Source organism: Brienomyrus brachyistius, unplaced genomic scaffold (assembly GCF_023856365.1).
Source record: "Brienomyrus brachyistius isolate T26 unplaced genomic scaffold, BBRACH_0.4 scaffold65, whole genome shotgun sequence".
NCBI classification, from domain to species: domain Eukaryota; kingdom Metazoa; phylum Chordata; class Actinopteri; order Osteoglossiformes; family Mormyridae; genus Brienomyrus; species Brienomyrus brachyistius.
In genome coordinates this window covers 1,578,104-1,598,063 of record NW_026042340.1, presented here as the reverse complement: position 1 = coordinate 1,598,063, position 19,960 = coordinate 1,578,104, and the positions used below count along the sequence as shown (strand labels likewise).

The window sequence follows — 19,960 nt, the reverse complement described above, 5'->3', positions numbered from 1 at the left end:
CGCCTTCTGTCCGATGAGGGCATAACCAGACCTATTACAGAGGGGTGGGGGTGGCAAGGGGGCCTGGGCATCTGCCCCTTCTATCACACGGGGGCGTAAGCAGAGCTATGACAGTGGGATGGGGGTGGCAAGGGGGCCTGAGCATCTGCCCCTTCTATCACACGGGGGCGTAAGCAGACTTTTCACAGTGGGGTGGGGGTGGCAAGGGGGCCTGGGCACCTGCCCCTCCTGTCCGATGGGGGTGTAAGCAGACCTTTTACAATGGGGTGGGGGTGGCAAGGGTCCCTGGGCATCTGTCCCTTCTATCAGACGGGGGCGTAAGCAGACCTATTACAGAGAGGTGGGGGTGGCAAGGGGGCCTGGTCACCTGCCCCTCCTGTCCGAAGGGGGGGTAAGCAGACCTTTCACAGAGGGGTGGGGGTGGCAAGGGGGCCTGGGCACCAGCCCCTTCTATTAGACGGGGCCGTAAGCAGACCTATTACAGAGGGGTGGGGGTGGCAAGGGTGCCTGGGCACCTGCCCCTTCTATCTGACGGGGCCGTAAGCAGACCTATTACAGAGGGGTGGGGGTGGCAAGGGTGCCTGGGCATCTGCCCCTTTTGTCCGATGGGGGACGTAAGCAGACCTTTTACAGTGGGGTGGGGGTGGCAAGGGGGCCTGGGCACCTGCCCCTTCTATCTGACGGGGGCGTAAGCAAACCTATTACCGAGGGGTGGGGGTGGCAAGGGTGCCTGGGCACCTGCCCCTTCTATCTGACGGGGCCGTAAGCAGACCTATTACAGAGGGGTGGGGGTGGCAAGGGTGCCTGGGCACCTGCCCCTTCTATCTGACGGGGGCGTAAGCAAACCTATTACCGAGGGGTGGGGGTGGCAAGGGTGCCTGGGCACCTGCCCCTTTTATTAGACGGGGGCGTAAGCACATCTTTCACAGTGGGGTGGGGGTGGGAAGGGGGTCTCGGCACCTGCCCCTTCTGTCTGACGGGGGCGTAAGCAGACTTTTCACAGTGGGGTGGGAAGGGTCCCTGGGCACCTGCCCCTCCTGTCCAATAGGGGTGTAAGCAGACTTTTTACAGTGGGGTGGGGGTGGGAAGGGGGTCTGGGCACCTGCCCCTTCTGTCCGACAGGGGGGTAAGCAGACCTATTACAGTAAATTGGGGTGGGGGGTAATTATTCCATAAAACAAATTTCATTATTTAATCAAATAATTATTTAATATAATTTTATTTGCTTTAATCCACTGACCCAGTGTAGTAACAGGATATAATTATATTTTCCAGTGTTTTTCATTTCTTTTATGTCTGCAGTTAAATAGTTATTTACACTGATTTACTCTAATTCTATTAGTAAAAAGTGAATTTATTTAATTTAATCCAGCAGACTGTGGTTTCATTAAGTTACTCAGTCATGCTTTGGGTGACGCTGAAGCAGGACATTAATAGGACAGAACAGAAAGACTTTATTGTCATTGTACAGTAATATAGTAAATAGGCGTAAATATATAAAATGTACATATACAGGGGAGGGGGAAAGCCCCCCCCCCACTCATCAGGATTACATTTAGTTACATTTTAGTCAGAGAGAAAAACTTATTTTTGTCAAACATACATTTCAGAGTAAAAAGGATTATAATGGTAAAAAGCAGAGATTTGACCTTTTTGCCAGGAGAACCAGCATCACGTCACAGTGACACTGAGGACTTTATATAAACCCCAAACCCTGGATAGAGGGACTCAGTGAATGAGGAGGTGAATCTGTACAGGAAGGTCAGTCCATCAGAGGAGACTCTGTAGAAGGACAGAGCACCAGCCCCCCAGTCCAGATACACTCCTACTCTGCGGGAGCCTGAGGACCGTATGGGTATGTCAGTCAGTTTATTATTGTGACAGACAGAGTAACTGTCAGGATCACAGAACAGACTCCATGACTTGTCATTGTCTCCAAGCCGACAGTCACTCACTCCTTTCCTCCTGATCCCTTTATAAGTGACTCCTATCAGAGCTCCATCTCCATCCCACTCAGCCTCCCAGTAACAGCGGCCAGTCAGACTCTCTCTGCACAGAACTTGGGGATAAATGTCAAATCTCTCTGGATGATCAGGATATGGCTGCTCTGCCCCCCATGTCACCTTCCTGTTCCCCCCTGACAGAGACAGGCTTCTGTTTGCTGTGTTGGGGTCCAGCGTCAGCTGGCAGGAGTCTGTAGGCAGGAGGAAGAATTATTAATACCACCAGGCCGCCTGTACTTTATGTTTCTGTACAATATAAAAACAGCGCAGCTTCCCCGAACGAAGCGGGAACTGAAGTTTATGAAATAGCTCAGGAAATGTCGGACGGCGCGCGACGCCGGCGGGAAGAGCCGCCAAAATGCGGCGCGAGCTAAACTAACAGCGTAATTACGGGGAAATAAAATTACAAAGCGGCGACATTCATCAGACATATTCATCACAAGCATATTTACCACAAAACGGCACCAGAGATTAATACTAAAAGTCAGTGTCTTTCCTTCTAACCTAAATCTAATACTAAATCCGGCGCGTGCGGCGCCTTGCTGCTCTCTGTCTTTCTACAGGGAGCTTACCTTTGAAAATGGCCATCAATAACAGAATATTTAAGTAATATTATTACATATTTAACGTGATATTTAATAAAGCTTTGGACCTGGAATCTGATACAAACGCCTCCGAAGACGATTCCGGTGCCTGAGTTGCGCTCCATGAGGATCCAGTATTTGCAGCGATTGTCTGACACGGTCTTTAGTCCCAGCAAAGCCGCTCTGAATGCATTTCACACGCATCGGCTTATTTCCGTGAAGCGTGTCTACCACGCACGTGACTCTCACATATGGCGCCGCTGCCGCGAGCCCCGCACCACGCGCAGGCGTAAATTTTTTTTAGCAGGGTGGGTCCGGAAATCTTATTAATATTCATGAGCGAAGCCCTGTATGATTGGCTGGCTCATTAATATTTATGACAGGAGCGCTGTTTGTTCTGTCTAAGGCACTGGTGCCCAAATCCCAGCGTAACTTAGTTCTTTCCCCGTTCCATCATAAATGATTCAGCTCAAGAGCTGTGTGGTAATTAGCACAAGGAGTTGAATCAGGTGATAAATGAGGGGAAACACAAAAATGTGCAGGACTGTATTTGTCATGGAGAAAAAATACAAATTAGCATTTTGCACTGGAGGAGAGAGTCCGGTATCACTGCCTATGGGTGCCGTCTCAGGACAATACTAACGAATCTCACACAGAAAACACATACTGTACACTCACGGCATGTGCAAAAAGAACAAATGCAAATGATTCTGTTTCTGTGAAATTAAAGATGTACAACTATATGTATGTACAACTAACTTGTATAACTGGTAAAGTTATGGAGGCTATAATCAAAGAGAAAATGGTAGATTACCTGGACTCCAATAACATTCTGCGGGATAGCCAGCATGGATTTAGGAGAGGTAGATCCTGTTTAACGAATCTGTTGGAGTTTTTTGAGGAAGCTACTCAGGAAGTTGATGATAAGAAGGCCTATGATGTCATCTACTTAGAATTCCAAAAGGCTTTTGATGTTCTCCCGCACGATAGTCTCCTACTTAAAGTCAAAGCGACAGGTGTTTTAGGTACCGTAGCGACCTGGATTGATAACTGGTTAACAGATAGGAAACAGTGAGTAGTTATAAGAGGCACAATGTCACAGTGGGCCTGCGTCCATAGTGGGGTACTGCAGGGTTCGATTTTAGGACCACTATTGTTTCTAATTTACATAAATGATATAGATACCAATATATACAGTAAACTGGTGAAATTTACAGATGACACCAAGGTGGGTGGTGTAGCAGATACTGAATTAGTGGCTCAGTAGCTACAGCGGGATCTTGATTTAATTAGTGACTGGGCCGATACCTGGCAGATGAAATTTAACGTAGACAAATGTAAGGTACTCCATGTAGGGAGCAGAAATATAAAGTACAGGTATTTTATGGGTCCCACTGAAATAAAGGTAGCTGATCATGAAAAAGACCTTGGTGTGTATGTTGATGCTTCCATGTCCCATTCTCGCCAGTGTGGGGAAGCAATAAAAAAGGCCAATAGGATGTTGGGGTATATCTCCAGGTGTGTGGAGTTTAAGTCAAGGGAGGTAATGCTAAGATTATACAATTCCTTGGTGAGACCTCACCTAGAATATTGTGTGCAGGTTTGGTCACCATATCTTAAAAAGGACATCGTGGCCTTAGAAAAGGTGCAGCGTAGGGCCACAAAAATGATTCCTGGTCTTAGAGGAATGTCATACGAGGAAAGGTTACTTGAGCTAAATCTGTTCAGTCTCAAGCAAAGGAGACTGAGGGGGGACATGATCCAGGTATATAAGATTCTAACAGGTTTGGATGCTGTTCAGCCAAATAGTTACTTCAACATTAGTTCAAATACACGAACTTGTGGCCATAGGTGGAAATTAGCAGGAGAACATTTCAAACTGGATTTAAGGAAGCACTTCTTTACACAGCCCGTAGTCAGAGAATGGAATAGTCTTCCTGATAACGTAGTGCAAGCTGAATCCTTGGGTTCCTTTAAATCAGAGCTAGATAAGATTTTAACAACTCTGAGCTATTAGTTAAGTTCTCCCCAAGCGTCTTACACTCCCACACAAACACAAAGACGATATGAGCAGCTATAAAGTATTTGTAAAAAATATTTTTTTAAACGTATAAATGAATTAATGGTGTTTTTGGTGATGATTTGATGTTTTGTTTCTCTCATTTGGATGTTTGTCTAGAATGACACAGAAAGTCACAGAAACACAAACATGGAAATCCATCTACACACAGTGTAAAAAGCCACACTAATCACAACAACTGTGTGAATACAACCATAACATAATATTAATGGTATTATTAATAAAACTTGCAAACACACTTACATTTCTGAAAGCCTGGTCTGGTCCTGCACTCTCCACCGTGATCCACACTACAGGAGAAGCAGAATGACATAGTACTGCTGTATCCATTTATTTACTGGTGCCTCTTCTTCACATACATGCATAAATATCTGTAGCGTGTCAGACACACACTCTGTACTCACTTCAGCTTCTCCAGTTTACAGCTGGGATCCTCCAGTACAGCAGAGAGCAGCTTCACTCCTGAGTCTCCTGGGTGATTGTAGCTCAGATCCAGCTCTCTCAGGTGTGAGGGGTTTGACCTCAGAGCAGAAGCCAGGGAAGAACAGCCTTCTTCTGTGACTCTACAGCCTGACAGCCTGCAGAGAGATAGACAAAAACTCCCCAATAAATAAGATCACCTCACCATTATAAGCTTTACTTTTAAATAAAAGTGACTCCTCTAATAAACATTTCAATAATCACATGAAATTCACAACACTTTCCAAACATTTTATAAGAACCTATACTCCTCAGAACAAGGACCAGATGCAGTTGATATAGAATTATTTTTAAATAATCTAGACACCCATATTAACCAATGAAATAGCAGATACCCTTGATGCACCATTAACATCAGAAAAACAACCAAATGCCTAACAGCCAATCGCCCAGACCGGATGGTTTCCCTACAGAAATCTATAAACATTTTTGGGATGTATTATCTCCACTCTTCAAAAGACAAATAGAGAAATTAAACATACATCACAAATCCCATCACAAATGAGTACAGCGACCATTATAGTGTTATTGAGACCTGACAAATACCCAAAACAACCCTCCAGTTACCGGCCATTACAGTGTTATTGAGACCTGATAAAGACCCAACACAACCCTCCAGTTACCGGCCATTACAGTGTTATTGAGACCTGATAAAGACCCAGCACAACCCTCCAGTTACCGGCCATTACAGTGTTATTGACACCTGATAAAGACCCAACACAACCCTCCAGTTACCGACCATTACAGTGTTATTGAGACCTGATAAAGACCCAGCACAACTCTCCAGTTACCGGCCATTACAGTGTTATTGAAACCTGATAAAACCCCAACACAACCCTCCAGTTACCGGCCATTACAGTGTTACTGAAACCTGATAAAGACCCAGCACAACCCTCCAGTTACCGGCCATTACAGTGTTATTGAGACCTGATAAAGACCCAGCACAACCCTCCAGTTACCGGCCATTACAGTGTTATTGAAACCTGATAAAGACCCAACACAACCCTCCAGTTACCATCCATTACAGTGTTATTGAGACCTGATAAAGACCCAACACAACCCTCCAGTTACCATCCATTACAGTGTTATTGAGACCTGATAAAGACCCAGCACAGCCTTCCAGTTACCCGCCACTCTCTCTAATGTATACAGATTTGAAAATCATTACAAAAGCTCTCGCCACTCGGTTACAGACAGTCATTCCTACTATAATCCATCCTGATCAGACAGACTTCATCAGGACAAGACATGCCTCAGACAACATCCATAGATATTTAATTTAGTCAGTGTTGCTCAGCATACCCACACTAAAACCATGATTACATCATTAGATGCAGAAACGGCATCTGACAGTCAGGTGGACATTCCTCTTTAATACATTACATAGATTTGGCTTCTGAGAGTCGTTCACCCACTGGGTTAAAATACTGCACACCTCACCCAAAGCTACAGTGTCACAGATGGGATGACATCACCTGCATTCACACTCCGACGGGGAAGACGGCTGCATGCCCACTCTCTCCTTCATTGTTTGCCATCTTCATAGAACCACTTGCGGCACCAATACGACAGAACAGTGAAATAAATGGAATTCATACCAATAGCTGAAAACAAAATTACTCTATGCAGAAAATATCTTGCTGTTTGTACAAAACTCTCAACCCTCAATATATGAAATTAAAATTTTATTAATACTTTTTCAAAACTATCAAACTACACAATAAACTGGAAAAACCCACAATATTCTCACTGTCTGAAGACACTTGGGATTCTGCTGATCAGGATGGTCCATTTCACACCGGAAATATCCGGTACCTGAGTATCAACATCTCTGCCAGGCTGTCAGACTTGTTTACCCTCAACTACACCCCCTTACTCAAAACAATAGATTAATCTCCCACTCTCACTAATAGGACCCATTTCAACAATCAAAATAAAAATTCTAAAAAAAAGCTCATTAATGTCACATTTTTACTGGAAAAACAAAAATGCAAAAATCAAACATTTCACAATTACAGAGAAATAAATCTCAAGGTGGATTACAAGTTTAGATTTTTCTTCATTATTACTTAGTAAATTAACTGCAGCACATAACTAACTGGTGACACTACAGCAGTAACAGCAGCTCATGGTTACAGTAGCAGCAGCTGTACTGTAAAAATCTCAGACGTGCAGATTTACATATAATATTTCATTAAAGAAGCATAACTGCTTCAACAATACTGCCATTTCCACAACACTGACAGTGCAGTGGAGAACCATTGAAATCACTAACTGCTCTCTCAGACCCTGTAAATACACCCCAATCTGGAATAAGCCGGATTTCCTACTTCACAATCTCACTGTTCACTATCACACATGAAATAGCGATTATACATCTCCATCTCTTCAATAACAGTCATTCCCTGACATTCGAAGACCTAATCCATAAATAGGGAGTTGAGAATATGCAGTTTTTCTAATATTTAAAAACTGATTCCAGCATCAAAACCAAAATGAGCCAAACAAAAATACACTTAATCCTCCAAAGAGACAAAATTATCCAAGTTAAAAATGAAAAGAAACTAACCTCTAAAATACATAAAGCTCTATCTGTGACAGATACTTTGATATTTGTACCAAAGGTTCATTGGAATAAGGACCTTAACTTTTCCCCCAGCTCTGAATTCAAGATGGAAGTCTGCAACAACATATTCACAGTGACAACAAACACCGGCCTTCAGCTCAGTACAAAGTAATTCACAGAAAACACGTCACTCAATATAAAAAGTAGTCAGCATTGATACCTGCTCACTGTGCATTATGGGTGTCACAGATAATTATCTGCATGCTATGTGGGCCTGTATACCCAACGTGCTCATAATCCATAGCACTATTTTCCGTAGCAAATTTTCCCATTTGAAATAATGGAAACTCAGATGATTCGTTCCACAACCGAAAAATATTCATATAAAAATGATTAATACAAAATATAAAGTAAAAAAACATAATACAAAGTAACCTGCACTTTACCTTTGAAAGGAATTGTGAAGGGTGTGAGGGAGACGAGAGAGAAGAGGAGGGTTATTTTCTAGGATGACTTTCACTGCCATCGTTAAACAGATTCATCGCTCGCACTGCTACACCCTTATTCAGGTGTTGCTTGTATACTAAATTTTGATTATACAAGTGAGGTTTGAGACGATTACCCACAATCCCTCAGTGAGAGAGAGAGAGAGAGAGCGAGAGAGAGAAGAACCATCGGCTCAGTTGTGATCATGTGACGCTAGGCAGACAAAGCGCATACATAATACTCGAATTGTAAGACCTCCCTCGTTTATCAAGTTAAAATTTATTTTAAAATTTTGTTCGTCTTGCAAAACAATCGTAAAACAAGTTACTCGAAATCTGAGGTTTGACTCTATACTTATTTCTCCAACTAGCAATTCTTCCAAACTGGAAATCAAAAAACACAGTCACTGTAATCGTTGGACTAATCTAATGACAGAGTATACATCCATGGAAAAAATTACAGCCTTAGATAAAATTAACATACTGCTGTTTGGGGAAAACTGGGAACCATTCTTACAGCATCTAACCCTAAACAAACAGCCAGGCTAATGCCACATGCATTTCTATAAAGGCCCTAAAGCCACATGCATTTCTATAAAGGCATTAAGCGTATAATCACAGTCCCTACACTCCTTATAGCATCTAACCCTGAACAAACAGCCAGGCTAATGCCACATGCATTTCTATAAAGGCATTAAGCGTATAATCACAGTCCCTACACTCCTTATAGCATCTAACCCTGAACAAACAGCCTGGCTAATGCCACATGCATTTCTATAAAGGCATTAAGCGTATAATCACAGTCCCTACACACCTTACAGCATCTAACCCTGAACAAACAGCCAGGCTAATGCCACATGCATTTCTATAAAGGCATTAAATGTATAATCACAGTCCCTACACTCCTTACAGCATCTAACCCTGAACAAACAGCCAGGCTAATGCCACATGCATTTCTATAAAGGCATTAAACGTATAATCACAGTCCCTACACTCCTTACAGCATCTAACCCTGACCAAACAGCCAGGCTAATGCCACATGCATTTCTATAAAGGCATTAAACGTATAAGCACAGTCCCTACACTCCTTACAGCATCTAACCCTGAACAAACAGCCAGGCTAATGCCACATGCATTTCTATAAAGGCATTAAACGTATAAGCACAGTCCCTACACTCCTTACAGCATCTAACCCTGAACAAACAGCCAGGCTAATGCCACATGCATTTCTATAAAGGCATTAAACGTATAAGCACAGTCCCTACACTCCTTACAGCATCTAACCCTGAACAAACAGCCAGGCTAATGCCACATGCATTTCTATAAAGGCATTAAACGTATAAGCACAGTCCCTACACTCCTTACAGCATCTAACCCTGAACAAACAGCCAGGCTAATGCCACATGCATTTCTATAAAGGTATTAAGCGTATAATCACAGTCCCTACACTCCTTACAGCATCTAACCCTGAACAAACAGCCAGGCTAATGCCACATGCATTTCGATTTATTCGAACGATGTGGTTTTGTAAGCATATTTCATCGTAACAGTCTCTGCCATGTTGTGAATAGTTTAATCAACATGACTCATTTTATGAAGAAATAAAGGTAAAATGCCTTTATTTGATGTAGGAAGCGACCCGGAAATAGGGGGTGTTTCATTCTCTGTCTCTCTGCTGCTTCCACATGCTTTACCAATATACGTGATCGGAAGAAAGTTCTGCTTTAGCAGTTGTGTTTTCTTTCCTTGCCCTTTGAAATAGCAAATAAATGCAAGTGTGGCGAGTGGTGGTGAGAGAAATACTGCCAAATAGTACCAAACAATGGTACCAATAGCCACACGTTAGTCCGACTACGCCACCCCAGGTATTACACCCAGAGAAAGTTAAATCGCCCTATCCCCGGGCAAAGGCACACTGGTCCGTTCACCAGAAACAGCGGAGAGACGTTGTTCCAAACACACACTTTTATTACACAATAAAGGGTTATAGTCTGAGCGCCCTCTCCAATTGGCCACTCCCCTCCAAAACTTAATTAGGCACACACCTTGTTTCCTTCTCCTGCTACACAAGTAAAGGTTCACCTATAATGACATCCGGTTTGGTCATTATATTAGAAGCTTTGTACTATATGCCATTCTGATCATGTAATTAAGTGATGAGATGCTTTCAAAACAAGACATAAAACATTAGCCGCTGTCACGCCCAGCTCGTAAGATCCTCATGTGTGCCACGCCCAGCTCGTCCGATCCTCGTGTGTGCCACGCCCAGCTCGTACGATCCTCGTGTGTGCCACACCCAGCTCGTACGATCCTCGTGTGTGCCACGCCCAGCTCGTCCGATCCTCGTGTGTGCCACGCCCAGCTCGTCCGATCCTCGTGTGTGCCACGCCCAGCTCGTCCGATCCTCGTGTGTGCCACGCCCAGCTCGTACGATCCTCGTGTGTGCCACGCCCAGCTCGTACGATCCTCGTGTGTGCCACGCCCAGCTCGTATGATCCTCGTGTGTGCCACGCCCAGCTCGTACAATCCTCATCTGTGCCACGCCCCCTGATTATCCACGTGTGCTTCCCCAATCATACCCAGCTGTGTCCGATTATTTTCGCCCAGTCCTGTGTATTTCAGTCCATGTCTTGCCTTAGTTCCTTGTCCGTCATTGATGTTAGTAGACGTCTGATGTTTCCTGCACCCTGTTTCTCAAATAAATCCCCATTTTCCTCGATTCTGCCTGCCTGCCTGCTTCCTGCCTGTTGCCTGCCTGAGCCATCAGCCCGTGTGCATTACCCGCACAGCCGGATCGTGACAGCCGCGATGTGTGGTGCCGGTCGGGGAATTCAGGTTCTTTATTAAGCTATTCCACAGAATAGCGGAATTCTTGTGCGGATTGAAAAAGGTCCGGATGTAGAACACTGGCCGTCCTCCGCTAGGGCTGGAAACCATATGATCTCCACTGTGGGGCCAGACATGACATTACAAAAACTTCAGTAATTAAGGCGAAGTATAGGTTAAAGATATTATCATAGTTCATAATTACTATAGTTTATATAGTAATTTATATAGTTTGTATAGTTAATTGTATATGTACATATGTGTCTGTATAATGTTAAATATTATTACATTTTATAATTATAGCATTATATAAATATTATTATTACTGATAATAATGTATTATAATAATAGAGCATAGGATACTATTATGGGGGCGGCATGGTGGTGCAGTGGTTAGCACTGTTGCCTCACACCTCTGGGACCCGGGTTCGAGTCTCCGCCTGGGTCACATGTGTGTGGAGTTTGCATGTTCTCCCCATGTCGTCGTGGGGTTTCCTCCGGGTACTCCGGTTTCCCCCCACAGTCCAAAAACATGCTGAGGTTAATTGGAGTTACTAAATTGCCCATAGGAGTGCATGTGAGAGTGAATGGTGTGTGAGTGTGCCCTGCGATGGGCTGGCCCCCCATCCTGGGTTGTTCCCTGCCTCGTGCCCATTGTTTCCAGGATAGGCTCTGGACCCCCTGCGACCCAGTAGGATAAGCAGTTTGGAAAATGGATGGATGGATGGATATTATTATTATTATCTCCACTAGGATTATATCGTATCACTCTGCATAACCTAAGACATACCACCACCAGGGGGCGCCAGAATCACATGACCTCCACAAGAGCGGTGAAGATGACGTCTTGCAACATCAGGAACTAGCTTTACAGTTTTTCTTGATTGCTTTGACATTCATTGTAATTTAGCCTTTTTTACTTAGAGAATAATGGAGCTTGAAGCTGAGGAGGCACATCATGTCTTCATTAATGTTGATGACGCTGCTTCAGTCTCTGTAAAGTGAGGAGACGTGGAAGGAAGCTCTTTGGGTACAGAGCCACTTCCACAGTTCCAGGACAGAGGGCCGCCAACATAACATGTGTGCTGCCACCTCCAGTGATGGTGTCCTATGCCATATCCCCACTATTGGCCCATACAATACTGAACGCTTCATAACATTCCTGAATGCACTTCATGAGAGGCTGATCCCACCTGAGGGTAGAGGGCTGTTGAAGCCTGGCATGCCACTCTTCATCATTATCTGGGATAATGTGGCGTCCCACCACTCTCGCCTTGTCAGTGAGTGGTTTGCAGTACACCCTCGTATAATGATGCAGTTCTTCCCAGCATATTCCCCATTTCTGAATCTCATAGAGGAGTTCTTCAGTGCTTGGAGGTGGAAGGTGTATCACCATCCCTATGAGAAGATGCCCTTCCTGAATGCAATGACTGCTGCTGCCCAAGAAATAGGTGCAGAGGAATGTCATGGTTGGATAAGGCATGTAAGAAGGTTTTTCCCTTAGTGCAGGAGAGGATATTATATGCGATGTGGATGAAGCTATGTGGCCCCATCGTCAAGACAGGAGAGACTGAGTAACAATAGTGGCTAATTCTTATGCTGTAATAGACTGAGTATCAATAGTGGCTATTTCTTATGCTGTAATAGACTGAGTATCAGTAGTGGCTATTTCTTATGCTGTAATAGACTGAGTATCGATAGTGGCTATTTCTTATGCTGTAATAGACTGAGTATCAGTAATGGCTATTTCTTATGCTGTAATAGACTGAGTATCGATAGCGGCTATTTCTTATGCTGTAATAGACTGAGTATCAGTAGTGGCTATTTCTTATGCTGTAATAGACTGAGTATCAGTAGTGGCTATTTCTTATGCTGTAATAGACTGAGTATCAATAGTGGCTATTTCTTATGCTGTAATAGACTGAGTATCAATGGTGGCTATTTCTTATACTGTAATAGACTGAGTATCAATAGTGGCTATTTCTTATGCTGTAATAGACTGAGTATCAGTAGTGGCTATTTCTTATGCTGTAATAGACTGAGTATCAATAGTGGCTATTTCTTATGCTGTGATAGACTGAGTATCGATAGTGGCCATTTCTTATGCTGTAATACAGTGATTCCCAACCGGGGGTACGCGTACCCCTAGTGGTACGCGAGCACATTACAGGGGGTACATGGAAAAATTTTTTATATTTAATTTCCCTGATGATGGGTAAATATTATCAGCCATTCCATTAGCTGTGCCCTGGTATAGAAAGAAAATCTATCTGGGATGTGTTGCTTAATGAATAACAAACCCAGCTTTTATCAATGAAAAGAGCAAAAAAAGACATAAACAACAACTACATGACGGAAAGACTAGAGCAGGGCTGTGCATCTGCACGACGCTCCGCTACCGACAGAGGGCATGAGAGAAAGTACAAGACAGACAAAAGTCACTGACGGGTCAAAGCAGCCACAGTCAAATATGGATAAATGGCTGAAACGTCCCGTTGCTCTGGATCCAGGAGAGGGTTCAGCAGACCCCAAGACACGCAAAATAGAAACCAAACGTAAACCTAGGCAGTACAATGACAATTATATTTTCTTCGGGTTCACTTCTACGTCTGCGGACCTGCCACAGCCTCAGTGCTTCTTTTGCGGGGAAATCCTAGCAAATAGCGCAATGAAGCCGGCCCATTTACAACGACATCAGAGCACCAAACACTCGGGAAGTATCGGTAAAACAGAGGCTTTTTACAAACGAAAGTTATCGGAATTTAGGTCAGGTCAGACTGTAATGATGAAAGCTACGTCTGTATCAAGCAAAGCACTGGAGGCATCATACGCCGTATCCCTGCTTGTGGCTAAGTCAAAAAAGCCACACTCAATTGTCGAAGAGCTCATTCTCCCTGCAGCTAGTGTTATGGCTGAAATTATGATTGACAAGAAAGCAGCTGACACACTAAAAAAAGTCCCCCTGTCGAACAACACTGTGTCCCGTCGGATCAACAATATGTCAGTTAATATTATTGGACAAGTGGTGAAGAAAATAAAACAAGCCGGTCAGTTCGCTTTGCAGCTGGATGAAATGACAGATGTGAGTGGAGATGCTCAGCTCCTGGCTTTCGTTCGTTACAAAGATGTGTCGGACATAAATGAGCATATTTTATTTTGTAAAAAGCTGCCAGGAAAGACAACCGGAGGAGAAATGTTCCAGGTTATAGACAGCTTTTTCAAAGAACATGATCTGCAGTGGAATACATGCAGCCACGTCTGTACTGATGGTGCGGCTGCGATGACGGGAAGCGGGAAGGGACTGTTCGGACACATCAAAAAGGTAAACAACGACATTAAATGGATGCACTGTATTATTCATCGTGAAGCACTCGCTAGTAAGAGGGTTTGTCCTGATTTATGTGCTGTTATGGATGATGCTGTGAAGATGATAAACTTCATCCAATCCCGACCACTGAATCATAGACTGTTTGAAACTCTCTGTCATGAGAATGGCGCAGAGCACGAACAGCTATTGCTCCACACAGACGTGCGCTGGCTTTCACGCGGAAAAACGCTCCTGAGACTCTATGAGCTTCGCAATGAAGTTTTTATGTTCCTCAAGGAGCATCTGCATCCTCTTGCTGTGGTGTTTGAGGATGCAAACTGGGTGGCACGCCTTGCATATCTCGTTGATGTGTTTACCAAACTTAACGAGCTCAACCAATCACTTCAGGGGAAGGAGTCACACATCCTTAAAATGTATGACAGAGTGAAAGGATTCACTAAGAAGCTCGAACTATGGGAGAGGAAATGTGATGAGGGAGATGTGAGCTGTTTCCCACTACTTGATGCCCATCTTGCCACCACTGATGTTGCCCGGGGTCCAGTGGTCAAACTGGTGAAAGCACATCTGTCCAAACTCAGCATGTATTTTAGCCAGTATTTTCAGGACATTGAAAAAAATTCAGAAAGACTGGACTGGGTGAGGGACCCATTCATTGTGAGTGAGAGCAGCAGCAACCTTCATGCAAGGCTGCAGGAGCATCTCATGGATTTGTCATCTGACCGTGGGCTGAAAATAGCATTTGCTGAGAAGACATTGACTGAGTTTTGGTGTGATGTGGAGAAGGAATATCCTGAACTGGGAAAACATGCACTGTTTGAACTTTTACCTTTTGGTTCTACCTATATGTGTGAGGTGACCTTCTCAGCTTTGACACACATCAAAACCAAGCAGAGGAATAGACTGGATGTGGAGAACAGCCTGGTAACAGCTGTTTCCACACTGCCCCCAGATCTATCAGAGCTTATCAAAGATAAGCAAGCTCAGGTGTCTCATTAAACTAAACTAAGTTGAATGATGAAAACAAAGTAAAACTGATATGGTTATTTATTTTAGTGTTTTGCTCCTGATGTTCTAAGTTTAAATGTCTGTTTAAAGGGGACTCATTCAGCTTTTGTTATAACAAAGGGAGGTTTATTTACTTTTTTTTAAATTTAGTATTTATTTTCAGATTTATCATTCACTTTCGTGGCAACATATATATTTATGTTAAATTTAAACTGAAAAGAATAAAATGCCCAATAATTAAATGTTCAAGTTATGGAGATTTAATAAAATGTTTTAAATTTGATAATCAGTTGTACGTTCTACTTTTATTGAATCATCAACACATTTGACAAAGGGGGTACTTGTGGTATGAGAAAATCTCTCAGGGGGTACACAATTCAAAAAAGGTTGGGAAACACTGCTGTAATAGACTGAGTATCAATAGTGGCTATTTCTTATGCTGTAATAGACTGAGTATCAATAGTGGCTATTTCTTATGCTGTAATAGACTGAGTATCGATAGTGGCTATTTCTTATGCTGTAATAGATTTTTATACTTTAGTGTAATAGATTTTATCTCTATTTTCTTAATTTCTTATACTCTGATAGATGTTATTTATGTTTACGTGTATTTTCTGTAAAATGTACAGTATTTCAGTTTTTTTAAAGAACAATGTCAAACAATCAATAAAATTTGCATCAAAGCATTTTTAATTCTGGATCCAATTCTTTGCAAGAAGCCAAATTTGACGCAGTCTATGCAGAAAGATAACAGGTGGCACTGGCATGACAGCTATGTCATAATGACAAGCCATGGTGCACTGATTCGCACTGAGTGCTGTATTTTGTATTTTGCAGTCCATTGTGTAATGATTGATTGGAAAAGCTCATATACTTGTTTGCAAGTTGTGTTGTTTGAAGGCAAAGTTTGCTTTTGTTTCATATTTTAAATGTTTTAGCACAGTTAGAGCCTTTTGCAAACAAAATGTGTCTCTTTGATCACGAGTGCCACTGTTTGGGCCTGTGTGTTACCTGTGTGTTACCTGTGTGTTACTTGTTTTGAAAATGTGGAGTTTGAGTTGACTGCTGCATGAAAGCAAATAAGAAAAACTATAATAATCCAGCCTACTGAGTTCTCTTTAGAAGCGTCGTGTCCGAGCAGGAGAGGAGTTTCCAGCCCCACAGTAGAGACCCTCCTGGCTGAGTCTGCAGCCTTATCTTGGGGTGATTTATTTTATTAACCTAAAAGTGGATTTTCTGTGAGCGTATGGTGCAGAACAGATTCAGCTCAGCTAACCTCTCCTCATAAGACATTCCTCTGAGACCAGGAATCATTCTAGTAGCCCTGCATTGAACCCTTTCCAAGGCAGAAATGTCCTTTTTAAGGCATGCTGCCCAAACCTGCACACAATATTTGTATTAATATGACCCCACAGATGGTCGCGTAACTGGCCATGTCGCTCACATAGCATAGAATTAAACAAAAAATGTTCACTGTCCTCCTGTTACTGTAATGATTTGGAAATTGTGGTTGTTTGTCTCCACTACTCCCGGATTGGTGGAGCACCTCCAACTCCACCTAGCAGACATACCTGTGAGATGACTGAGGTATGGATTGATTCTTATCGTTTATGGACTAATCATCCCGAGATTCAAACACGTCGCCCACCGTGATTCACCCATATTATTGTTGTGCCACAGTTGAACTGCACTAACATGTTTTTTCATTGATCATTTATATAACTTGTTTCTCACAAAACTGCTAGAACACCTATCTTGCCTTTCTCTGGGGAAAGGGACGCTTATCTTGTCTCTCTCAGGGCAAAATGGAAAGTGTTGCCCAAAATTCTTCGTAACTGCAAGTGAAAACAGCCTCACAAAGAGCGCATCGCCTGGGGGGTGGAGGGTGAGCCTGGTCACATGTTGGTCTCCTGACAGGACTGAAAGGGGCTCCCAAGTCCGTGTGTGAAGGTGGGTGATGATGGCACGTCATAGTTTTCTGTATATTTCAATAAATATTTCTGAACAGACCAAAGCGAACCTGTTTGTTCCTTCGAAAGCCCTACATCCTCCTCTCATATTAAAACAATATTCTAGGTGGGGTCTTAATAAGGAATTGTATAACCTTAGCATCACCTAATTTGAATTAAACTCCACACACCTAGAGATGTAACCCAACACTATTGGCCTTTTTAATTGCTTCCCCACACTGGCTAGAGTAGGACATGGAAGCATCAACATACACACCGAGATCTTTCTCGTAATCAGCTACCTTTATTTCGGTGGAACCCATAAAATATCTGTACTTCATATTTCTGCTCCTTGCATGGATTACCTCACATTTATCTACGTTAAATTACATTTGCGGGGGACAACATCAAAGGCCTTCTGGAAATCTAAGTACTTTTTGTGATCAATTTCTCTTGTAGCTTCCTCAAAGAACTCAAGTAGATTAGTTGGACAGCATCTACCTCTCCTAAATCAATGCTGGCTAAAATATGGTGGCGGTTCTGTGATGTTGTGGGGCTGTTTTTTCTCCAAAAGCCCAGGAAACCTCGTTAGGGCACATGGCACTATGGACTCCATGAAATACCAGGACATTTTAAATCACAGTTTGGCTGCATCTGCCAGGAAACGAAAACTGGACGGTGATCCTAAGCACATGTCGAAATCAACACAAAAATGGTCTGCTGATTATATGGTTAAATGGACGTTTCCTGCTTCACTGCTTAATTAAAACATGGATCGAGGGCTGATAAGATTGTGGGATATAAGGAAGCAGGAGAAGAAAAAAGAAGCTGTTTGTGTTTGTTTATTATGTAACTGCTGAAATGCATTGTGGGTTTTCTTGGTGTCCAGTTTGTTTTTTAAAAAAATGCATATTCTGTACTCACTTCAGCTTCTCCAGTTTATAGCTGGGATCCTCCAGTACAGCAGAGAGCAGCTTCACTCCTGAATCCTGCAGGTCATTGTCACTCAGGTCCAGCTCTCTCAGGTGTGAGGGGTTTGGCTTCAGAGCTGAAGCCAGGGAAGAACAGCCTTCTTCTGTGACTCTACAGCCTGACAGCCTGAAGAAAGGAAATCAAAATCTTGTTTTCTACAGCCGTCTATTTGCATGTAATTAGCTGTATAAAGTGAAGAAGAGACCAGCAGCAGTAATCAGCTCTCAGGGGTTTAGTGGCTGCTTGTCTGCAAAGATATAACTGTAACACAGTGATCCTACATGACTCACTGAAGTTCAGCTTTTAGTCTGACATACTGAATCACTGTGAATTAACGACCATAAATGAGCATTTCATTTCCAAACCAAACCACCATCACGCTGGTGCACTTGTGACCCCCAGACACCGGCTGCTCCTCGTTACCCTGCCTTCCGCTCCTTTTGTTCCGTTTTCTCTCCTCCCACCTCACCTGTGACCCCCAGACACCGGCTGCTCCACGTTACCCTGCCTTCCGCTCCTTTTGTTCTGTTTTCTCTCCTCCCACCTCACCTGTGACCCCCAGACACCGGCTGCTCCACGTTACCCTGCCTTCCGCTCCTTTTGTTCTGTTTTCTCTCCTCCCACCTCACCTGTGACCCCCAGACACCGGCTGCTCCACGTTACCCTGCCTTCCGCTCCTTTTGTTCTGTTTTCTCTCCTCCCACCTCACCTGTGACCCCCAGACACCGGCTGATCCACGTTACCCTGCCTTCCGCTCCTTTTGTTCTGTTTTCTCTCCTCCCACCTCACCTGTGACTCCCAGACACCGGCTGCTCCGCGTTACCCTGCCTTTCGCTCCTCTTGTTCTGTTTTCTCTCCTCCCACCTCGCCTGGGAACAGACAGCAGTGTCTCCCTCACGTCTCCCGTCTCTCACACCTAGAGATGCCGACTCGCAATGAGGACGCCGCTGACTGCCACCATCCACCCATCCATCCATCCATCCATCCATTTTCCAAACTGCTTATCCTACTGGGTCGCGGGGGGTCTGGAGCATATCCTGGAAGCAATGGGCACGAGGCAGGGAACAACCCAGGATGGGGGGCCAGCCCATCGCAGGGCACACTCACACACCACTCACACATACACACCTATGGGCAATTTAGCAACTCCAATTAGCCTCAGCATGTTTTTGGACTGTGGGGGGGAAACCAGAGTACCCGGAGGAAACCCCACGACGACATGGGGAGAACATGCAAACTCCACACACATGTGACCCAGGCGGAGACTTGAACACAGGTCCCAGAGGTGTGAGGCAACAGTGTTAACCACTGCACCACCATGCCGCCCCCTGACTGCCACCAGCTGCCCTAAACATTCATCTTCCTGCTGTCATTTTTATTTTGAATAAAGTCTGTCTCACTGAGGCTTCAGTCCAGTCACCCATCACTGCCTGTATGTCCTTAAACTCATACCACACTATAATATAACTGCCCACTGTCTGAAACAACTGGAATTATGTTTTGAAACTTAAATTACAGGGAAAGTACAAATAAACAAGTTTCATGGTATGTGATCCCAGATCTGAGGTCAGGCAGCAGCCTCAGTCTCCTCCTGTCTACCAGCCTCCTCCCTCATCCACAGTCCTGTCCCAAGCAGACCCTGATGGCAGTGAGGATGAGGACTGGTAGAGATGTCAAGGGCA

The 19,960-nt window shown here is 43.8% G+C and overlaps 2 protein-coding genes across 15 annotated transcripts in view; one reads left to right on the top strand and one right to left on the bottom strand.

Moving 5' to 3' along the window:
- Window positions 1–19,960, top strand: part of LOC125725351 (RAB11-binding protein RELCH homolog) — a 181,042-nt gene that overhangs the window by 21,712 nt on the left and 139,370 nt on the right. The window lies entirely within an intron of this gene.
- The window catches only part of LOC125725333 (NACHT, LRR and PYD domains-containing protein 12-like), a 70,010-nt gene continuing 51,484 nt past the window's right edge, over window positions 1,435–19,960 (bottom strand). For 9 of the 14 annotated variants that reach the window (XM_049002178.1, XM_049002182.1, XM_049002180.1 and 6 more), the window contains 4 exons: window positions 18,231–18,404; window positions 5,072–5,245; window positions 4,911–4,957; window positions 1,435–2,194 (listed from right to left, as the gene is read on the bottom strand). In XM_049002178.1, the coding sequence (XP_048858135.1) occupies window positions 1,677–2,194; window positions 4,911–4,957; window positions 5,072–5,245; window positions 18,231–18,404 (913 nt within the window). In that variant the 3' untranslated portion in view covers window positions 1,435–1,676. Of the gene's footprint in view, window positions 2,195–4,910; window positions 4,958–5,071; window positions 5,246–18,230; window positions 18,405–18,453; window positions 18,748–19,067; window positions 19,148–19,960 lie in introns of those variants that run through there. The other 5 variants (XM_049002185.1, XM_049002184.1, XR_007387440.1 and 2 more) reach the window with 5 other exon arrangements.